Source organism: Myotis daubentonii, chromosome 1 (genome assembly GCF_963259705.1).
Source record: "Myotis daubentonii chromosome 1, mMyoDau2.1, whole genome shotgun sequence".
Taxonomy (NCBI): domain Eukaryota; kingdom Metazoa; phylum Chordata; class Mammalia; order Chiroptera; family Vespertilionidae; genus Myotis; species Myotis daubentonii.
In genome coordinates, this window is record NC_081840.1 from 11,357,768 (window position 1) to 11,375,240 (window position 17,473).

Below are 17,473 nucleotides of genomic sequence, written 5' to 3' on the forward strand. Positions count from 1 at the left end.
AGCAAAAAATCCAATTAACTCATGGCTAGCCTCTTCTATTTCTGGCTCATTTCTTTTCCTTAGACTGTTTCAAATACACTGAATTTGACCTATTTATAAGTTTAAAAGAGTCTGTACTTAATTTTTGTTTTTAGTGGTTTTTTATTTTTATTTAGTGTTTCTGTTCTTTAAAAAAATCTTTTTCGAGATGAAATTCACATAAAAAATTAACGATTTAAAAATAAACCATGTAGTGATTTAGTGCATTCACAATACCTACTCTATCTAGTTTCAAAACATTTCGTTACCCTGAGTGGAAACCCTCCACGGGTTAATCAGTTGCTCTCCTTTCTTCCAACTCACTCCCCAAGCCATCAGCCTACTTTCTGTTTCTGTTGGTCAGGATTTATCTATTCTGAATATTTTGTTTAAATGGAATCATACAATATGTGACCTTTTGTAACTGGCTTCTTTCTCTTAGTATATTGTTTTTGCAAATCATCCACACTGTAGTATGTATCAGTGCTGCTTTTTCATGGCTGAATAATGTCCCATTGTCTGTATATTCCAAAACCTATGGATCCTTTCTTCTACTGATGGGCATTTGAGTTGTTTCCATCTTCTGGCTATTGCAAATAGCCCTTCTATGAGCATGCTTGGACATGCATTTGAGTATCTGTTTTCAGTTCTTTTGGTTATGTATCTAGGAGTGGAACTGCTGGTTCATATGATGATTAATATGCTTAACTTTTGAGGAACCACCAAACTATTTTCCGTTGTGGCTGAACCATTTTACATTCCCACTGGCAATATATAAAGATTTCAGGTTCTTCACACCCAATATCTCATTGTGGTTCTGAGTTATATTTGCCTAGTGACTAATGACATGAAGCTTGTTTCATGTGCACTTGGCCATTTGTATACGTTCTTTGGGTAAATATCTCTTCAAGTCCTTTGCCCTTTTTAAAATTGAGTTGTCTTTTTGTTGTTGTGCAAGAGTTCTTTATATATTCTAGATACTAGATATGTGATTTGCGGATATCTTCTCCCATTCTATATAGTTTGTGCCTTTTTTACTTTCTTGATTTGGACCTTTGATGCACATAGTTTTTAATTTTGATAGAGTGAAATGTATCTGTTGTTTCCTTTGTTCCTCAAGCTTTCTATGTCATTATCTGAGGATCTATTTTAAAGTTATGAAGATTTACCTCTATGTTTTCTGCTAAAGAGTTTATAGTTCTTATATTTAGGTTGTTGATCCAGTTTGAGTTACTTTTAATACATGGTGAGAAGTGTAGGGACCTAACTTCAGTTGTTGACTATTTGTTGAAGGGACTGTTCTTTCTCCACTGAATGGTCTTGATGTTTCTACCTCTCTCTTCCTTTCCCTTCCTCTCTCTGAAATCAATTAAAAAAAAAAAAAAGAATTCTACTAGGTAGACCCCCAGTTATGTTTATTATAAAACATTAATTATAATACACTTAGTATTTCAATATTTTTTAGCATATGATTTTTGTTAAAAACTGTATGTAAAATTTCAGAGCACCCACTACATTCTGCTGTCTAGGCCATGAAGGCATTTTTTTGGTGCACAGTTGAAGAAATAGTCTGCAAGAGTAATTGACTTCTCACCTTTTTTCCCCTGAATACTAGTACCTAGCTATAGATAGGTCTTAACTCTTTTTTTCCCCCCTTCAGGTTTTGCTATTGTCCCTTTCTGAGAAGTGAAACAATAGGAGATGGCTGTCACGTGGCCCCAGGTCATGGATTAGAGCAATTGAAGTAGAGAGACCCTTTTGTACATTTCTGCCTCCTTCAGTGACCGTCCCTCTTTCCAGATCACGTACTTCAGCCTCTGGTACTACAACAAGCAGAATCAGCGCCGGTGGGTGGATTTGGACAAGCCTCTGAAGAAGCAGCTGGATAAGTACGCCTCGGAGCCCACCGTCTCCTTCGGAGTGGTGTTCTACGTGCCTTCCGTGTCCCAGCTGCAGCAGGAGGTCACCAGGTGAGAGGGTCCATGCTCTGTTTTCAGGAAATGACCGCGTGTGATTGGAAAAGTGAAAGGAAGGTTGCAGTCAGGAGATCAGGCTGACCTTTGCCCTCCCGCCCCACATTTTCAGCCACTGTGTCACGTGGAGGTTCTGGTATGTGGTGTGTCAGAATGCCTTACTGCGTTTGCATGAGTTATGGCTTCACTGGGCACAAAGGAGTGATTAAGGGGAAAACACTTCTACCCTGGCTGTGAACTCTTCTCATAGTGATGTCATCTTTAGTGTGTGCATTGATTTGTTCCTGACCTTTCTAACAACGAAAGGAGGGAGGGGGGGAAATTAAAATTAGTCACAGAATCTGTGTTCCTTCCTCAAGGAAGTGTGTAGCAGGGTTCTCACAATTCTTTGACTCCAGTGGCAGTGTGGGGTGGTGACGTGGGAGGGGGAGAGGGAGAGGCGGGAGGTGTTGAAGGTCTGAAAATGTTGGCTAATATGTGTCCCTCCCCCTCCCCCATGTTTAAAAAAATAGGAGTGTTTTAGTCATAAAATCAGGGTACAATGAGGACAGACATTTTTTAATTTTAACAGAATGGAATGATAAAATTTGAATATTACAAAGGTCACCCATCATAGAAGGTAGATTAGAGGTGGCAAGACTGTAGGCAGGAGACCAGTTAGTAATGTACACGCCATAATCCGGGCATTAGTGTAGAATGTGGACCTGAACAAAGTCATTAGCTGTGGGGAGGGCTGAGAGAGAACAGGCCCTGTAGATTCAACCAGTATGATTACCCATTAATTGGGTGTAGCAGAACCTGATAGATAAGTTTCATCAGCAAGGATTAGGTATGGCTATATATAACAAAAGCCCTTAATACCTTTGACTTCTCCCGTGAAACAAGTCCGGAGGTCAGCCCTGCAGAGCTTCTAGGACCAGTCTTCAAGGACCCATGCTCTGTCTCTTACTGTTCCACCATCCTCAGCGTGTTCGTGTTCTTTCCTTTCGCTACGTAACCTCAGAGCCAAAGGATCCTGGAGACCACCTTGCTGTTGCATTGACCTTCCAGGGAGCAGAAATGTAAACCTGGCTCTCCTCTCTCCTCTCAGCAAGTCATGCTGCTCTAAGGGGCCTTTCCCATTCCTCAGCCACACTCGCCACATTGTAAGTGTGGCTAATGGCTGCCCTCTGACAGCACAGATATATACCATTGTCACCCCCGCAGAAAGTTCTGTTAGACAACACTGCTCTCTCCATCTAGCAGTTAGTTCACAGAAGAAGGGATGAACACATCACATGTCCCCATGAAAGTACAATCAGGCAAACCGAGAATGTGGAAAATTCTACATGATAAACCACATCATTTTGTCTATAAGTAACATGAAAATAAAGAGGAGGCATTTTTTTTCTAAAATTAAGAGAAATTTAGAAATAATCAAATGTAATTTGTGGACTTTGTTGGGACCCTGATTTAAAAAACAGCAACTGTAAAAAGACTTTTGACGCAGTCACAAAAATTGTACATGACTGGGTATTGGATAGTGTTAAGGCATTTTAGTCATTTATTTTGTTAGATATGTCAAAAGTGTGTGTGTGTGTGTGTGTGTGTGTGTGTGTGTGTGTGTGTGTAAGCTGACCTTTAGAGATATATACTGAGGTATTTGTAGTTGCTATGATACATCTGGAATTTGCTGTAAAACACTTGGAGCCAGGGAGGGGAGAGCATAGAAGAGGCATGGCAGGCATAAAGTTGGCGATTGGTGAGGCTGCATGCTAAGGCTATGGGAGTTTTTGTACTTATTGTCTGTATATCTTTCAAAATTTCTATAATAAAACAAATATATAAAAATAAAAATGTCCGTACATTAGCCTTCTATTACTAACCTAAGAAAAACAGGTGAAAACTACCTGCTGCACATTATTTAAAATTTCTGTTGTGCAAAATGAGGCACCTAATCTATTATAATTATTTAATGTAATAATATATATTTTAATTTAATTTTATTGTTTAAGGTATTACAAATTGTAGTACATGTCTCCTTTTTTCCCCATTGACCTTCCCCCAGCCTCCCCTCCCCTGCCACCTCCCCCCCTCCGCACATGTCCACCCCCCCCCACCCCCAATGTCTTGCATCCATTGGTTATGCTTATATGCATGCATACAAGTCCTTTGGTTGATCTCTTACTCCCCCCTCCAACCCTCCCAGGGTTCCCGCTGTAGTTTGACAGTCTGTTTGATGCTTCTCTGCCTCTGTGTCTATTTTTGTTCATCAGTTTATAATGTTCTTTATTATCCATAAATGAGTGAGATCATGAGGTATTAATGTAATATTTTTGTGTAAAAATACTTTATACTAGAAAATTGACAAGTTGATAAGGCTTTAGGTGATATTTTTGTTTAATCAGCATATTTGGCTTTTGGGCAAGTATATGGAATGCTTGCTTTAGAATTAACGTGTGCAGTCTTTTTCATTCCTTGGATTAAACAGTTCTGAATTCAGGTTTGCAGGCTACATTTTATCAAGGCATTATTTCTCTGGACCATATTGGCAGAGAGTTGGTGGATCTTCATTTCACATCATGTCCCCAGCATCTAGAACGGTGCTTGATGCAGAGTAGGGACTAGTAATCCCCGGTTAAAGTGGATAAATAAACGGGAGGCAGAATAAATCTGCACTGTAGGGCTTTACCAAAATGGAGAAGTGATAACATGAACTATTGGTGACTGGCTTAAAGTAGATGATTGCTGATAACAATCATAATAGTTACGGTTTCTTGAGTGCCAGCTGTGTTCTAGTATTGTGCTAAAAGCTTTAAATTATATTCCTTGAATACGTTCCACCTTGTGATGGGATGATAGCATTCCCATTTTGCCGGTGACAATTTAACCCATAGATTACGACTTGCTCAGATTCCTGCAGAATGCTTGATTGGAGAGCTGGAATCCAATCTAGGTCTGCGTGACTAAAGCTTGCGCTGGTAACCAGTGCCCCGAATATTGAAAGTGTAATAATAAGCAAACTCATTTTACAAGAATATTAAGCAAGCATTTAGCAGCTATGCTTTTAGGGATTTCATCCAAAAAAATTTCAATATAAACTTGGTCGGAAATATCAGGAATTGTTTTCTTCTGGGTTTATCTTCCAGGGCGAGGGAACGTCCACCATAAGCAAAGTCGTATGTTACCAAGTTACTAGGCAGAGTTCTTAAAGTAAAGATTGGCCGAAACCGGTTTGGCTCAGTGGATAGAGCGTCGGCCTGCGGACTGAAAGGTCCCAGGTTCGATTCCAGTCAAGGGCATGTACCTGGGTTGCGGGCACATCCCTAGTAGGAGATGTGCAGGAGGTGGCTGATCGATGTTTCTCTCCCATCGATGTTTCTAACTCTCTATCTCTCTCACTTCCTCTCTGTAAAAAATCAATAAAAATATATTTAAAAATAAATAAATAAAATAAAGTAAAGATTGCCTATGGCGTCTCTCTCCAGCTAACAAGGACAATATGTAGGGACTGTCTTATGGGGCATAAGATAGATGACCAGTTGTCTTCTACATGGTTATAGCTTTGAAATAACTGCAGTTAAGGAGAAGTAACTCAACAAATTGATTACATTGTGTGTGTGTGTGTGTGTGTGTGTGTGTAGGTATGGGTGTAGGTACGGATTGTGTGTGTGTGTGTGTGTGTGTGTGTGTGTAGGTATGGGTGTAGGTACGGATTGTGTGTGTGTGTGTGTGTGTGTGTGTGTGTGTAGGTACGGTCAAGGATGTTCTTGTCTTTCTTTGAAACCATCCGGCTTAAGGTTTCAGTTGACTAGTTTATGCTTCTCTAATAAATTATGGTAAAATGCATTGTCTCAATTGGAGCTAATGTTGGTGTTAACTTTTTAAAATTGACATTTTTACCCTAACTGGTTTGGATCAGTGGATAGAGCGTCGGCCTGCGGACTCAAGGGTCCCAGGTTCGATTCCGGTCAAGGGCATGTACCTTGGTTGCAGACACATACCCAGTGGGGGGTGTGCAGGAGGCAGCTGATCAGTGTTTCTCTCTCATTGATGTTTCTAACTCTCTATCCTCTCTGTAAAAAATCAATAAAGTATATTAAACAAAATAATCATCATTCTCCCCTTTAAAAAAATAAAATAAAATTGACATTTTTTTGTAGGTATCAGTATTATCTGCAGCTGAAGAAAGATATCTTGGAAGGAAACATTCCGTGTACATTAGAACAAGCAATTCAGCTAGCAGGCTTGGCTGTTCAAGGTAAATGATGACACCTGATACTGTACCTGACCTATCAGATTAAAACTGTTATAACGAAAACAGCAAGGAATCCTTAAAGTAACGGACTTTCTATAGTCGTGTAAATATGTTGGTGAAATGTTACTCTGTCACCGAAGTGGCTTCCTTGGGGGAAGAATGAATTTGGATTCTCTAGTGAAAGGAGACTTCTGGAAAGATAAACATGTTCTCATATGTCAACAGAGAAACAGAGGAAAAAAATACATAGAGCATTTGCGTGTTATGTGTTTCTCTTGCTTTGCTGCTAGCTAATATTTTAGGAAGAAAGATCAGCCAACAGTGAGGTTGATGAGGTTATGATCACTTCTACTTTAGGCATACGTCACTTGTTTGGTTTCCTGAACAGTGTTCCTGGATTACAGAGCATCGTCAGTCATAACAGATCAAGTTTGCCTTTCACGGGTAGTTTTTGGGATTAATTCTGTCATTTTTTTCCTGTGCCCAATTGATAAGTATTTACACGGATATATATACCTTGGGAAGACTTCTGGTGGGACATTGTTTCATATAACTGGCATTTAATCTTGGGAATTGAAATTTAGTCAGAAGAATTATTAATAAAATTCTTCAGATATTAGCAGGCGTGGAGACCTTTATCATTTCTAGACAATTGCCTGTCACATGAAACCACATTCCTTTTCAAAGTCCTTTGACTCTTCCTACATGTCATCTTTGGCTTTAAGAGATGGTTTTTCATAAACTTTTTGCCAAACTATCAATTTATTTTTAACAGCTAAAACTTTCTAAACCAATACATCTTGCTGTAACATATTCAGATGATCTGATTCCATTCTCGAGAGGAATAATCACTACTGAGAACACTTTGGTTTCTTCCTGACATTTTTCTGTGCATAAGTAAGCCCGCATGATTATAGGGCAGTTTTATTTTTTAATTATAAAGATGAGATCACATTACATACAGTTTGTAATTTATTTTTCACTTTATTAGTAGGCATTTTCCAAGTCAAGACACATGAGTCCACCTCACTAATGCTTTAAGAACGATATTTTTAAAATATACACTTTATAGCTATAATGCAAATTTGACTTCTGAATCATAAGCACACCATCTACGTACGACATATCAGGTATAGTTGAGCATGCGTTGCTATGCAAATTAAACATAACTGACATGTGAATATTTGTCATTTTGTATAGCTGATTTTGGTGACTTTGATCAGTATGAATCCCAGGACTTCCTTCAGAAATTTGCCTTATTTCCTGTGGTAAGACTCCTTTTTTAAAATATATTTTATTGATTTTTTTACAGAGAGGAAGGGAGAGGGATAGAGAGTTAGAAACATCGATCAGCTGCCCCCTGCACACCCCCCACTGGGTATGTGTCTGCAACCAAGGTACATGCCCTTGGCCGGAATCGAACCCGGGACCCTTGAGTCCGCAGCCCGACGCTCTATCCACTGAGCCAAACCGTTTAGGGCAAGACTCCTTTTGACATTGGGCCTTTGTATAACCAGTTTATTTCCATGCCCTTAATACTCCCTGAAGTGAAGTCAGGTATGGAGGGGTCTCTTTTTTCCCCGTCCAGCACGGCTAGAGAATGGTCTGGTTCTTTGAGTAGGGGCGGCTGGGGATTGAGAATATGAAAGAGAGAGACAGAACACAAAGATGGAAGAAAAAAGCTGGGACTGGGTGGGACCGCTGTCCTCTTCTGACGGAGAGACGGGGACCCAGCACCAAAACAGCGTGTTTATTTTACATTCCCCAAAATACCAGAAGTTTCCCCAAAGGTCAAGACAAAGGGGCTTATTTGCATTCTCGTAAGGTCAGTTCTGGGTGGGCCCTTCATTCCTGGTGCTTGGCTGGATTCACGTAATAGACCCACTCCCAGGCACCTGGGCAAAATGAAGGTCAAGCTGAGAACACTTCTGCCTTTTTGGCAAAATGGGTATCCAGGACATGGCTCTGCCTACTGCCCTGGATTCAGCTGACAATTTATTAAAGAAATGCCCATATGCCTTCCCAGGGGCCCTCTACAGTCAGGAATAGTATTGAAAAATCGGTTCCCTCTGATGAACACTCAAGTATGTTTTTTCCCTGTAACACCTTTCTTGGTTGTGGTAAAGCTACGGACACGGGAGGGTCTGCAGTCACCGGGCTGTCGCCAGAGACATTTGTCTTACGTTTGGACGTTGAGTCTAAAGAGGGATTTGTTTCCCGCTTCTGAGGAGCCACAAGAGGTTTTGCTTTTAACCGAAGGCTTGAAACCTCACAAAATTACGTGGAAATAAATTCGGCTTCTCATCAGCAGTTTAAAAAGTAGATGATGGGGGGACACTGCCTTCTACTCTGTTACGGTCACTACTGGTCGCCTTGGCAGGAAAACCGCCCTGGAGCCACCCGGGGAGGGATGCTCTTCTGAGCGTCTGCACGGCCAGCGGGAGGGCACAGGTGTCATAGTGCCGGGGTGGCAACTGCCCATGGATGTTACCACCGGACATAGCCCAGTGGGAACTTGCTCTGAGGTTGAATGGAAAAGGCAGGGCGAGTGTTTGGCTTCTGACCAGAAGCCACTCAATTCCTTAGGGAGACCATGATGACGTGCTGAAGCCAAGCTCCCTCGCACTCCTACCAGCCCTGCTTTTGCCTGACGGCGACGAGAGTTGGGTAGAGTCAGCAGCAACGCATCTTCCTGGGAAATCGGGGTGACTTGTGTACATACTTACTGCCGTGTGTTTTCTTCAGGGCTGGCTACAGGATGAAAAGGTATTGGAAGAAGCAACCCAAAAAGTGGCCTTACTGCATCAGAAGTACAGGTAATGCTAAGAAAATAAGACAGGGCAAGGGTATGGAGCCAGTGCCTGTTTGAACTTGAAATGTGCGTTGACACAGTGAAATTCGGCACTTAACGCTGCTGCTGCTGCTGCTGCTGCTGCTGCTGCTGCTGCTGCAACCGCTGCCCCTCCTGAAAGTCCCCGCATTTTCATAGCACTCACTGTGCCGAGTGCTGGTCCAAGCACTTACCATATTACCTCATCTATTATCCATGTTGTCCCCACGAGGAGGCTGAGAACGTTGAAAGGGTGCCCATCCTCCACCCTGAGTATGAAAGGTTTGGTGCTCACCGAGCCCTGTGTAGGTCAGTTCAAGGTTGGAGGGGCTTCTTTTCATATGCGATGCAGCAGGTACAGGGTTTTCTCCTCTGCACCTTTGGAAGCTGTATCTCTGTCCTCCGGGGAAGCTGTGCTAAGAGCTACGGGGCTTACTGCCCTGACCTACCGTCCGGGGTAGACATTGACTTTCTTGGATTGTGAATCTGTACTCGTTGTTGTAAGAAAAACCCTCACCTGGAGAATGCTAGGTCTCCATTCTAAACCAGATGCACCGTTCCAAGTATGTGACATATCATTACATTCTTATAACCACGCTTTAAGTCAATGTTATTATCTCCTTACAGATTGGGGAAGCCAAGCTCAGAAAGACTAAATAACTTGCCCAAAGTTACATGAGGTAGAGGTGGGATTTGGACCCAGGTCTGTCTAATTATAACCTATTGTTCATCCCCTCCCATTAAAAATAACCTTTAGTCTCTCCTCACTCAAATCCACACAATCGCTCACAAAGGATTAATCTTCCTAAAACATCACTTTCCTCTCTCTTCTTCCCCTCCGCCCCCCTTCTCCGATGCTCATGAACTTGGTTTTGCTCTTCACTAGCCTGAGTTCATTGCCCCTGGGATTAAAGGCCTCCTATGAATTGGTTTAATCCTGCCTTTCCAGCTTTACCTTCTGCCCCCCCCCCCCCGAAATGAGCCATGTTTCCCCCCTCTCCCCAGCACAATTAACCCCTCAGGCCTACATCGCCTTGTCTTTTGTTACTTTCAGTCATTCATTTGTGCACCCCCTTAAAGATGTAGTGGCACAGAGATAAGTTGGACAGTCCCCTGCCACCAGAGGGTGTATTTCCTGCTTTGCAGTCTAAGGGGGAGGCAGGACAACCCACCAGCAGGCAGTGAGAGTAGTCAGAACGAATATAGGAGCAGTGGGAAGTGTGCACAGAATGTGGTGGGTTTGCGTAGAGCGGGGGTGTCTGACCTAGACTCGGGGATCACAGCAGGTGACAGAGAAGGTGTGATGGGTACAGAGGCCAAGCCTTGAAGGAGAGGTGCACAGGAGAGAGTGACAGGTATACCAGGAAGAGGGATCAGTGTGTGCAAAGGCCCAGGGCCTGAGGGAACGTGGTGTATTCACAGAAAGGCAGAGTTTGGGATGGCTGAGGTGTGGGGTGCCCTGTGGGTGTGGGGGAGCAGCGAAGATGAGCTTGAAGAGGCAAGTTCCCATGCAGCTGAGCACTTTCTCTGCCCACACCCACTTCCTACCTACCCATCCTTGTAATTGTGTCACTGGAGCTAAAAAGGATTTCCGTCCTCCTAACTCTTCCTTTCCGCACTTTTATCATTTGGCATTGGGCACGTGATGCTTAGTATCCCCTGGTAATTTGGATAGTCAGCAGTTACTCAGTGGTTTGGAAAGAATCCTAGCTTTTCCCAAAGATGTTCCAGGGGTTGTCTTATTCCCTGCGTTCCCCTCGCCTGTCTAAAGCGCAGGGAGAGGATCTTCCATAACTAACCTCAGTGTGCCACACCGTGCTTTGCATGTAGCCAAGTTTCAGTAAATATTGGGTTGATATAACCGATGGCAGATGCTTAGAAACTTGAAATGTTTATACTGTTTGAGGCCAAATCCATATGTAGTGTTTCAGAAAAGCTCTGTGGTTTTGTTTGTTTGTTTTTAGTTTTGTGGCTAATCTCACTGACATCGTTTGGGTTGCAGAGGGCTCGCAGCTCCTGAGGCGGAAATGCTGTACATGCAGGAGGTGGAGAGGATGGAAGGCTACGGAGAAGAGAGCTACCCTGCGAAGGTAAGTGGGACGCGGAGGCCGGGGCTCTCCAAAATTAGTCTCAGCGATTCCCGGAGGATGGAGGATCGCAGGGAAAGCCCAGGGTGGCCTGCTGTGCGAAGGCCCACATCGTGCAAAGTTCTGGACATTTCAAAGCTGAGGTCCTTGTGGCCAAGGTGACGCAGCAAACATATTCCTGATTTGCCGTTCTCTGAATGCTCTTTTTTAAAAAAATATATATTTTATTGATTTTAGAGAGGAAGGGAGAGGGAGAGAGAGATAGAAATATCAATGCTGAGAGAGAATCATTGATTGGCTGCCTCCTGCACGCCCCCTACTGGGGATCGAGCCCGCAACCCAGGCATATGCCCTTGGCCGGAATCGAACCTGGGACCCTTCAGTCCGAAGGCTGACGCTCTATCCATTGAGCCAAACCAGCTAGGGCTCTCTGAATGCTCTTGAGAGAGTTCCTTAAGGGGTCCATCTCTTCTTATATCCACATATGCTTACAAGACGACACATTCATAACTTTCAGACTTTCCACCTTCAGAATAGTTATCCTGTGAGTCTTCCGAGCATTTCACGTCTGGGAAACAGGTTCAGGGAATGGGGTGCAGTTGTGGCTGCTGTGCACCTGCCGCCTGAGTGTGTCCTTCTCCTTCCAGGACAGCCAGGGCAGCGACATTTCCATCGGAGCCTGTCTGGAGGGCATCTTTGTGAAACACAAGAACGGAAGGCCTCCTGTGATATTTCGGTATTTTTCTTCCATCTTTCTGTGCAGTTTCTGTGGCTCCTGTTGGTGCTACTTTTTAGTTTCGATGTTAGTTATATTATTATGATGCTCATAAGTATCTCCCCAGGTCTCAGTAGGAGATGGAAATACGCCCTTCCGAGGAAAAAATACCACCTCACTGCCGGGTGCTTTTTGTACGCCGCTTTCTTCAAAGCCAGATGTGCAGGAAATAGTGCTTGTGATGGGGCTCGACTTAGGAAATTCTTACAAATGCATCCCTTTCTTCCCATATGGAGGCGTTCTTTCTTTTGTTGTGAATTTTTCATATGAGCTCTGGTTTCTAGGGCTGTTTCTTTCTTTCTTTTTTGTTAATCCTCATCTGAGGATATTTTTTCCATTGCTTTTCAGAAAGAATGGAAGGAAGGGGGTGGAGGGAGGGAAAGAGAGAGAGAAAGAAACATCAATGTGAGAGAGACACATCTATTGGTTGCTCCTCGCACGCGGAATGGGAAGTGAACCTGCAACCCAGGTGTGTGCCTTTCTAGGGAAGCACTGAGCCCCACTGACCTTGGTGTCCCTGGGACCTAACATAGTTTCTGACCTTGCCATGATGCATCTTTGTAAGACGTTTGCTGAATGAAGGAAGGGGTCATTGGCAACCAGCTAATATAGGGATCTTTGATCTAACTAGTCTGACAAATGGGGGTAAATAGATTTTACATTTTCAAGCATTCTTTGGCCTTTAGTATACCTGCACTTACTTTTTGCGGCTATGTGTTATCACTTCAATTAGAAAATGCATGCTAGAGGATTAAAACAACTGTTTTGCTTCCGAGACAATCAAATATTAATTTATGTATCAAGCTCAAACATGGAAATCACATGTTCCACCTCCTTGGCGTACGCATGAGCACTCACATTGCCACTTTCTGTTTGTTGTTCTCTAGGTGGCACGATATTGCTAACATGTCCCACAATAAGTCGTTCTTTGCCTTAGAGCTGGCGAGTAAAGAGGAGACCATCCAGTTTCAAACGGTGAGTGGGCAGTAGGAATAGCATGGAATGTTTTTCCCGAAAGTGAGCACGTTACCGTTTCAGTGTGTGTGTTTGGGGGAAGAGGGGGTGGGTGGCATTAAAATGATAATATTTTACAGTTTTATAAAATAAAATTGTACAACATTTTACATAATGGTAGTTTTGTCATAATAGTGCATTTGACAAAAGCCATTGCTCAATGAATATTGTTGAATGAATCCTTAGATAACTACTAAATTTAAGCAACTACCTAGGGGAGAAAGTGAGCACTAATATCTTAATTTCCATTAAGCGAATGGCTCTGTAGAAAAATTATTTCACAGGTATTTGCTTTTGCTCCCGTGACACATGGCAGTATTGAGTCACTGAGTCAAATGGTTTGTTTAAAAATGTCTTTGAGTTACCTATTTGTCAAAATGAAAGTTGACATTTTCATAAGTTTTAGATTTCTAAGTCATTTTAAAGCTGTTTAATACAAGAATCACACTGTTCGAATAGATTTTTTTTTGTCTTCATAATTTAAATCCTAATTATCCTTTACATTCCTGTGAAGACACAGTATTGGAAAATGAAAGAGTCCCAGTGTGTTTAAAGTGACTTGACATAATTACGTCTTGTCCCCAGATAAACTCTGTATTACGTCTTGTCCCCAGATAAACTCTGAATCACGTTGTAAATGTGCTTTCATCTATTGTATGCATATTTTACTTACTAGGAAGATATGGAAACAGCAAAATACATGTGGAGACTCTGTGTGGCGAGGCACAAATTTTACAGACTAAATCAGTGCAGCCTGTAAGTATATCCTGCTCATAGAAATTGGAGAAAAGAATAAGTTTAGACATTTTCATCTTGAGTTGTATTGCATCATCTAGAAAGGCCAGTTTTATGAAATATGATAGTTTAGATGGCATTTTTATGATAAACTCTTGGCTTTTGCATGTTAAAATGATATTTCTCAAAGTTTTACAATTTATTTTGCTTTGGATCAACTTCTAATTATTGCAGATATGCCTGTAAGATTTCTTTTACCCATTTACTAGAATCATTCTAATTTTTGAAAGTTAGAAAGTGAATATCTTTTATTTTTTTAATCAGCATTTTGTGTAATTAGGGATTATTGCTTTTCAAGCCATGTGAAGAATTTATGGCCCTTCTGCCTAACGTAGTTTTCTTAACCTACATGCACTGCCCCCTACTGGACCATTGCTATCAGCATATAAACGTGCTGTAATATTTCACATCTTAAAACACTTTTTTTTTATGCCACATGCTCCCTAGCCGTGGCATCATGTCTCTGCTCTCCTTTATAGCAAATTTCTTTCTGTTTAAAATATATATATGTGTGTGTGTGTGTGTGTGTGTGTGTGTGTGTGTGTATAAATAATTGATTTCAGAGGGGAAGGGAGAGGGAGAGAGAGATGGAAACATCAATGATGAGAGAGAATCATTGATTAGCTGCCTCCTGCACACCCCCTACAGGGATTGAACCTGAAACCCAGGCATGTGCCCTTGACCGGAATTAAATCTGGGACCCTTCAGTCCACAGGCCGATGCTCTATCCCCTGAGCCAAACCGGCTAGGGCTGAAGCAAATTTCTTCAAAGGAGTTGTGTGCACCTGCTTTCTCTCCTTCCTTCCAGCCTGTTTCCACGAAGCTGCCGCACCATTGACTCTGCCTGTCCCAGGGACAGTGACCCTCACCCAGTGGTCATTTCTATTCGTTCACTTGACCCTCCAGCAGCACTTGTCCTCTGACCGCCCTTCCTTCCTGCACCTGCTCTTCCCTGGCTGCCAGGACGCCACCTCCCCTGCTTCTCCTCTTTCTAGGCTGTTTCTTCTCACTCACCTTCGAGGTTTAATGCTCAGACCTCATCTCCATCTGCTCGTTTCCTGGGGGATTCATCTGGACACAGCATCTTTATGCTGAAAGTGCGTCTGGTTTCCCATCGAGCCCCATCTCCTCCCCGAGCACCTGATTCACACATCCTCCCGCCTCGTCGACATCCCCACCTGCTACGAGGCACCTCACGTTTGTCTAAAACCAAACTCTGGAGGTGCTCTCCTGCTTCCTGCCTCCAGGCCTGCTTTTCCTCTTCCCTGTGTTGGCAGATGGCAACACCATATTCACCGGCCCCGAACCTACCTGAGTCCTGTTTCTCTCTCATCCACATCCAATTCCTCAGCAAGCTCTGCCTGCTCTGCCTTCAAAATGTACCTGGAATCTGACACGTTCCCACCTCCTCCGCTAACAGCTGAAGTGCCAGCTGCTCAGTCTCCCACCTGGAAGACGGCAGTGGCCTCCAGACTCCCTTTCTGAGCCTGCCCTGCCTATAGCTTCTCCCTGACCAGAATGACCGTAACGTGAGTCAGATCCCATCACTCTTCCGAAAACCCCGCATTGGCTTTCATTCCACCACTTCAAAGTACAAGGCTTGTGTCATCAGGCCACTGCCTGGTTCCAGCCTTGCTGCCTTTGCCCTCCCCCTTGCTTCCCCTGTCCCAGCCACAATAGGATCCTTTCTGGTCTGTGAACATGTTACACCCTTGGGGGCGCTATACTTGCCCCTTCTTCTCCCGTGTCCTCACATGTCGTCATTGATCAGAGGTGGCCCTCTTCAGCCAGGCTGTCCCCTCCCACCTGTGTCCCTTCCCCCTACAACCTGTCTCTCTCTATCCCCGTGCAATTAGCACCACTTGAATATCTATGTTTGTTTGTTTACTTGTTTACTGTCCATGTCTCCTCCCAGCAGGTCAGCTCCCAGCCGTGCTCATGGCTGACACTCTCCCTGTCTTGTTAACCCCTGTATTCTCAGCGCTGAACAAGAGCCTGGCCCACAGCAGGCCTTGATGAATTCATTGAATGAGTCTATAGAAACAATTGTTAGGAGCTCTGCTTTGGGGTGCGTGTGGTGCTGTAGGAGCCCCTATGACAGTGATGGCGAACCTTTTGAGCTCGGCGTGTCAGCATTTTGAAAAACGCTAACTTAACTCTGCTGCCGTGTCACATATAGAAAATTTTTTTTTAATCTTTTTTGTTCAGATTATTACAGTTGTTCCTCTTTTTTCCCCTCATAGCTCCCCTCCACCCGGTTCCCACTCCACCCTCTGCCCTTACCCTCCCCCGCACCACTGTCCTCATCCATAGGTGTACGATTTTTGTCCAGTCTCTTCCCGCACTCCCCACACCCCTTCCCCCCCATAATAGTCCACTCCCTTTTATAGAAATTTTTTGATATTTGCAACCATAGTAAAAAAAAAGATTTATATTTTTGATATTTATTTTATATATTTAAATGCCATTTAACAAAGAAAAATCAACCAAAAAAATGAGTTTGCGTGTCACCTCTGACACGTGTGTCATAGGTTAGCCATCACGGCCCTATGAGAAGGGTACCTAACCCAGAGCCTCCAGTTAGGAAAGGTTTCCCAGCCAAGTGACAGCTAAACTTCGACCTGGTTTCACTCCATCCCTCCTCTGGCCCAGTGCAGCTGCCTCCCTCCTGGCCTCACCTGCCCCATCCCTCCTGGCCTCACCTGCCCCATCCCTCCTGGCCTCGCCTACCCCATCCCTCCTGGCCTCGCCTGCCCCATCCCTCCTGGCCTCGCCTGCCCCATCCCTCCTGGCCTCGCCTGCCCCATCCCACCTGGCCTCGCCTGCCCCATCCCTCCTGGCCTCGCCTGCCCCATCCCTCCTGGCCTCGCCTGCCCCATCCCTCCTGGCCTCGCCTGCCCCACCCCTCCTGGCCTCGCCTGCCCCATCCCACCTGGCCTCGCCTACCCCATCCCTCCTGGCCTCGCCTACCCCATCCTACCTGGCTCCAGCCAGGTTTCTGGTTGGATGAGCAAAAGACGTAGCACTGCTCTTGGAGTTCAGCCCAGGACCAAATCTGAGCCTGTCCCTCTTCACTCTTCCTCAGCTGTGGGATTACGTGTAGAGTCCAGTGTTCCTCCTCAGAGTTCCCCTGCCCCACTTGATCCCGGCTCTAGGGCCCTCAGTCCTTCCAATGCAGATGTTCCTCGCAGCCCCAGGCCTCGCCGGCACGCCCTTCCTCCTCTTCTCTCGCAGAGCCAGTCATTCTTCAAGATCTGGTTTGCATGCAGCCACCTTGAGACCACCATGCATTCTGTTTGTTAGTCCTCGGTTTCACTCTCCAACTCCCGTTTTTTCCTTTCACTTTCATAACAATAATTCTGATTCAGCAAATGCTTTCTCCATATCGAGCATCAAGCTGAGAGCTTTTATCTCCTCTCATCTTCACAGTCACCTGTGTGGTAGTTATTATTGCCCATTTCTAGGCGACGGCATGGAGACTCAGAGACGTGAAGTGTTGTTCCCTTGCTGACGGGGAGCAGCGGGGCTGAGCCTGTGCTGTCAGCCCCTGTGCAGACTGTTGGAGTGTCCGCGTCTGCGTTGTGATGCGATTTGTCTGCCGTGTCCGCTGGGGCTCCCTGAGGGCAGGCTCCTCCCATCCATCTTCGTGCCCTGGAGCCTGGCAGGGGGCCTCGTATGTGCATAAGGCTTAGTTAGCACCTGGTGGCAGCCTGGGTGACATGGTGACGGATCCGGTGACGGATC

General features: G+C 44.3%; 1 protein-coding gene across 2 annotated transcripts in view; it reads left to right on the forward strand.

The window, feature by feature from the left end:
• Positions 1 to 17,473, forward strand: part of PTPN21 (protein tyrosine phosphatase non-receptor type 21) — a 70,159-nt gene that overhangs the window by 23,276 nt on the left and 29,410 nt on the right. Inside the window, exons 3-10 of one of the 2 annotated variants that reach the window (XM_059688659.1) lie at positions 1,819 to 1,988; positions 6,134 to 6,231; positions 7,429 to 7,496; positions 8,974 to 9,044; positions 11,061 to 11,148; positions 11,793 to 11,881; positions 12,808 to 12,895; positions 13,611 to 13,690. In XM_059688659.1, the coding sequence (XP_059544642.1) occupies positions 1,819 to 1,988; positions 6,134 to 6,231; positions 7,429 to 7,496; positions 8,974 to 9,044; positions 11,061 to 11,148; positions 11,793 to 11,881; positions 12,808 to 12,895; positions 13,611 to 13,690 (752 nt within the window). The remainder of the gene's footprint in view (positions 1 to 1,818; positions 1,989 to 6,133; positions 6,232 to 7,428; positions 7,497 to 8,973; positions 9,045 to 11,060; positions 11,149 to 11,792; positions 11,882 to 12,807; positions 12,896 to 13,610; positions 13,691 to 17,473) is intronic. The other variant, XM_059688668.1, reaches the window with a different exon arrangement.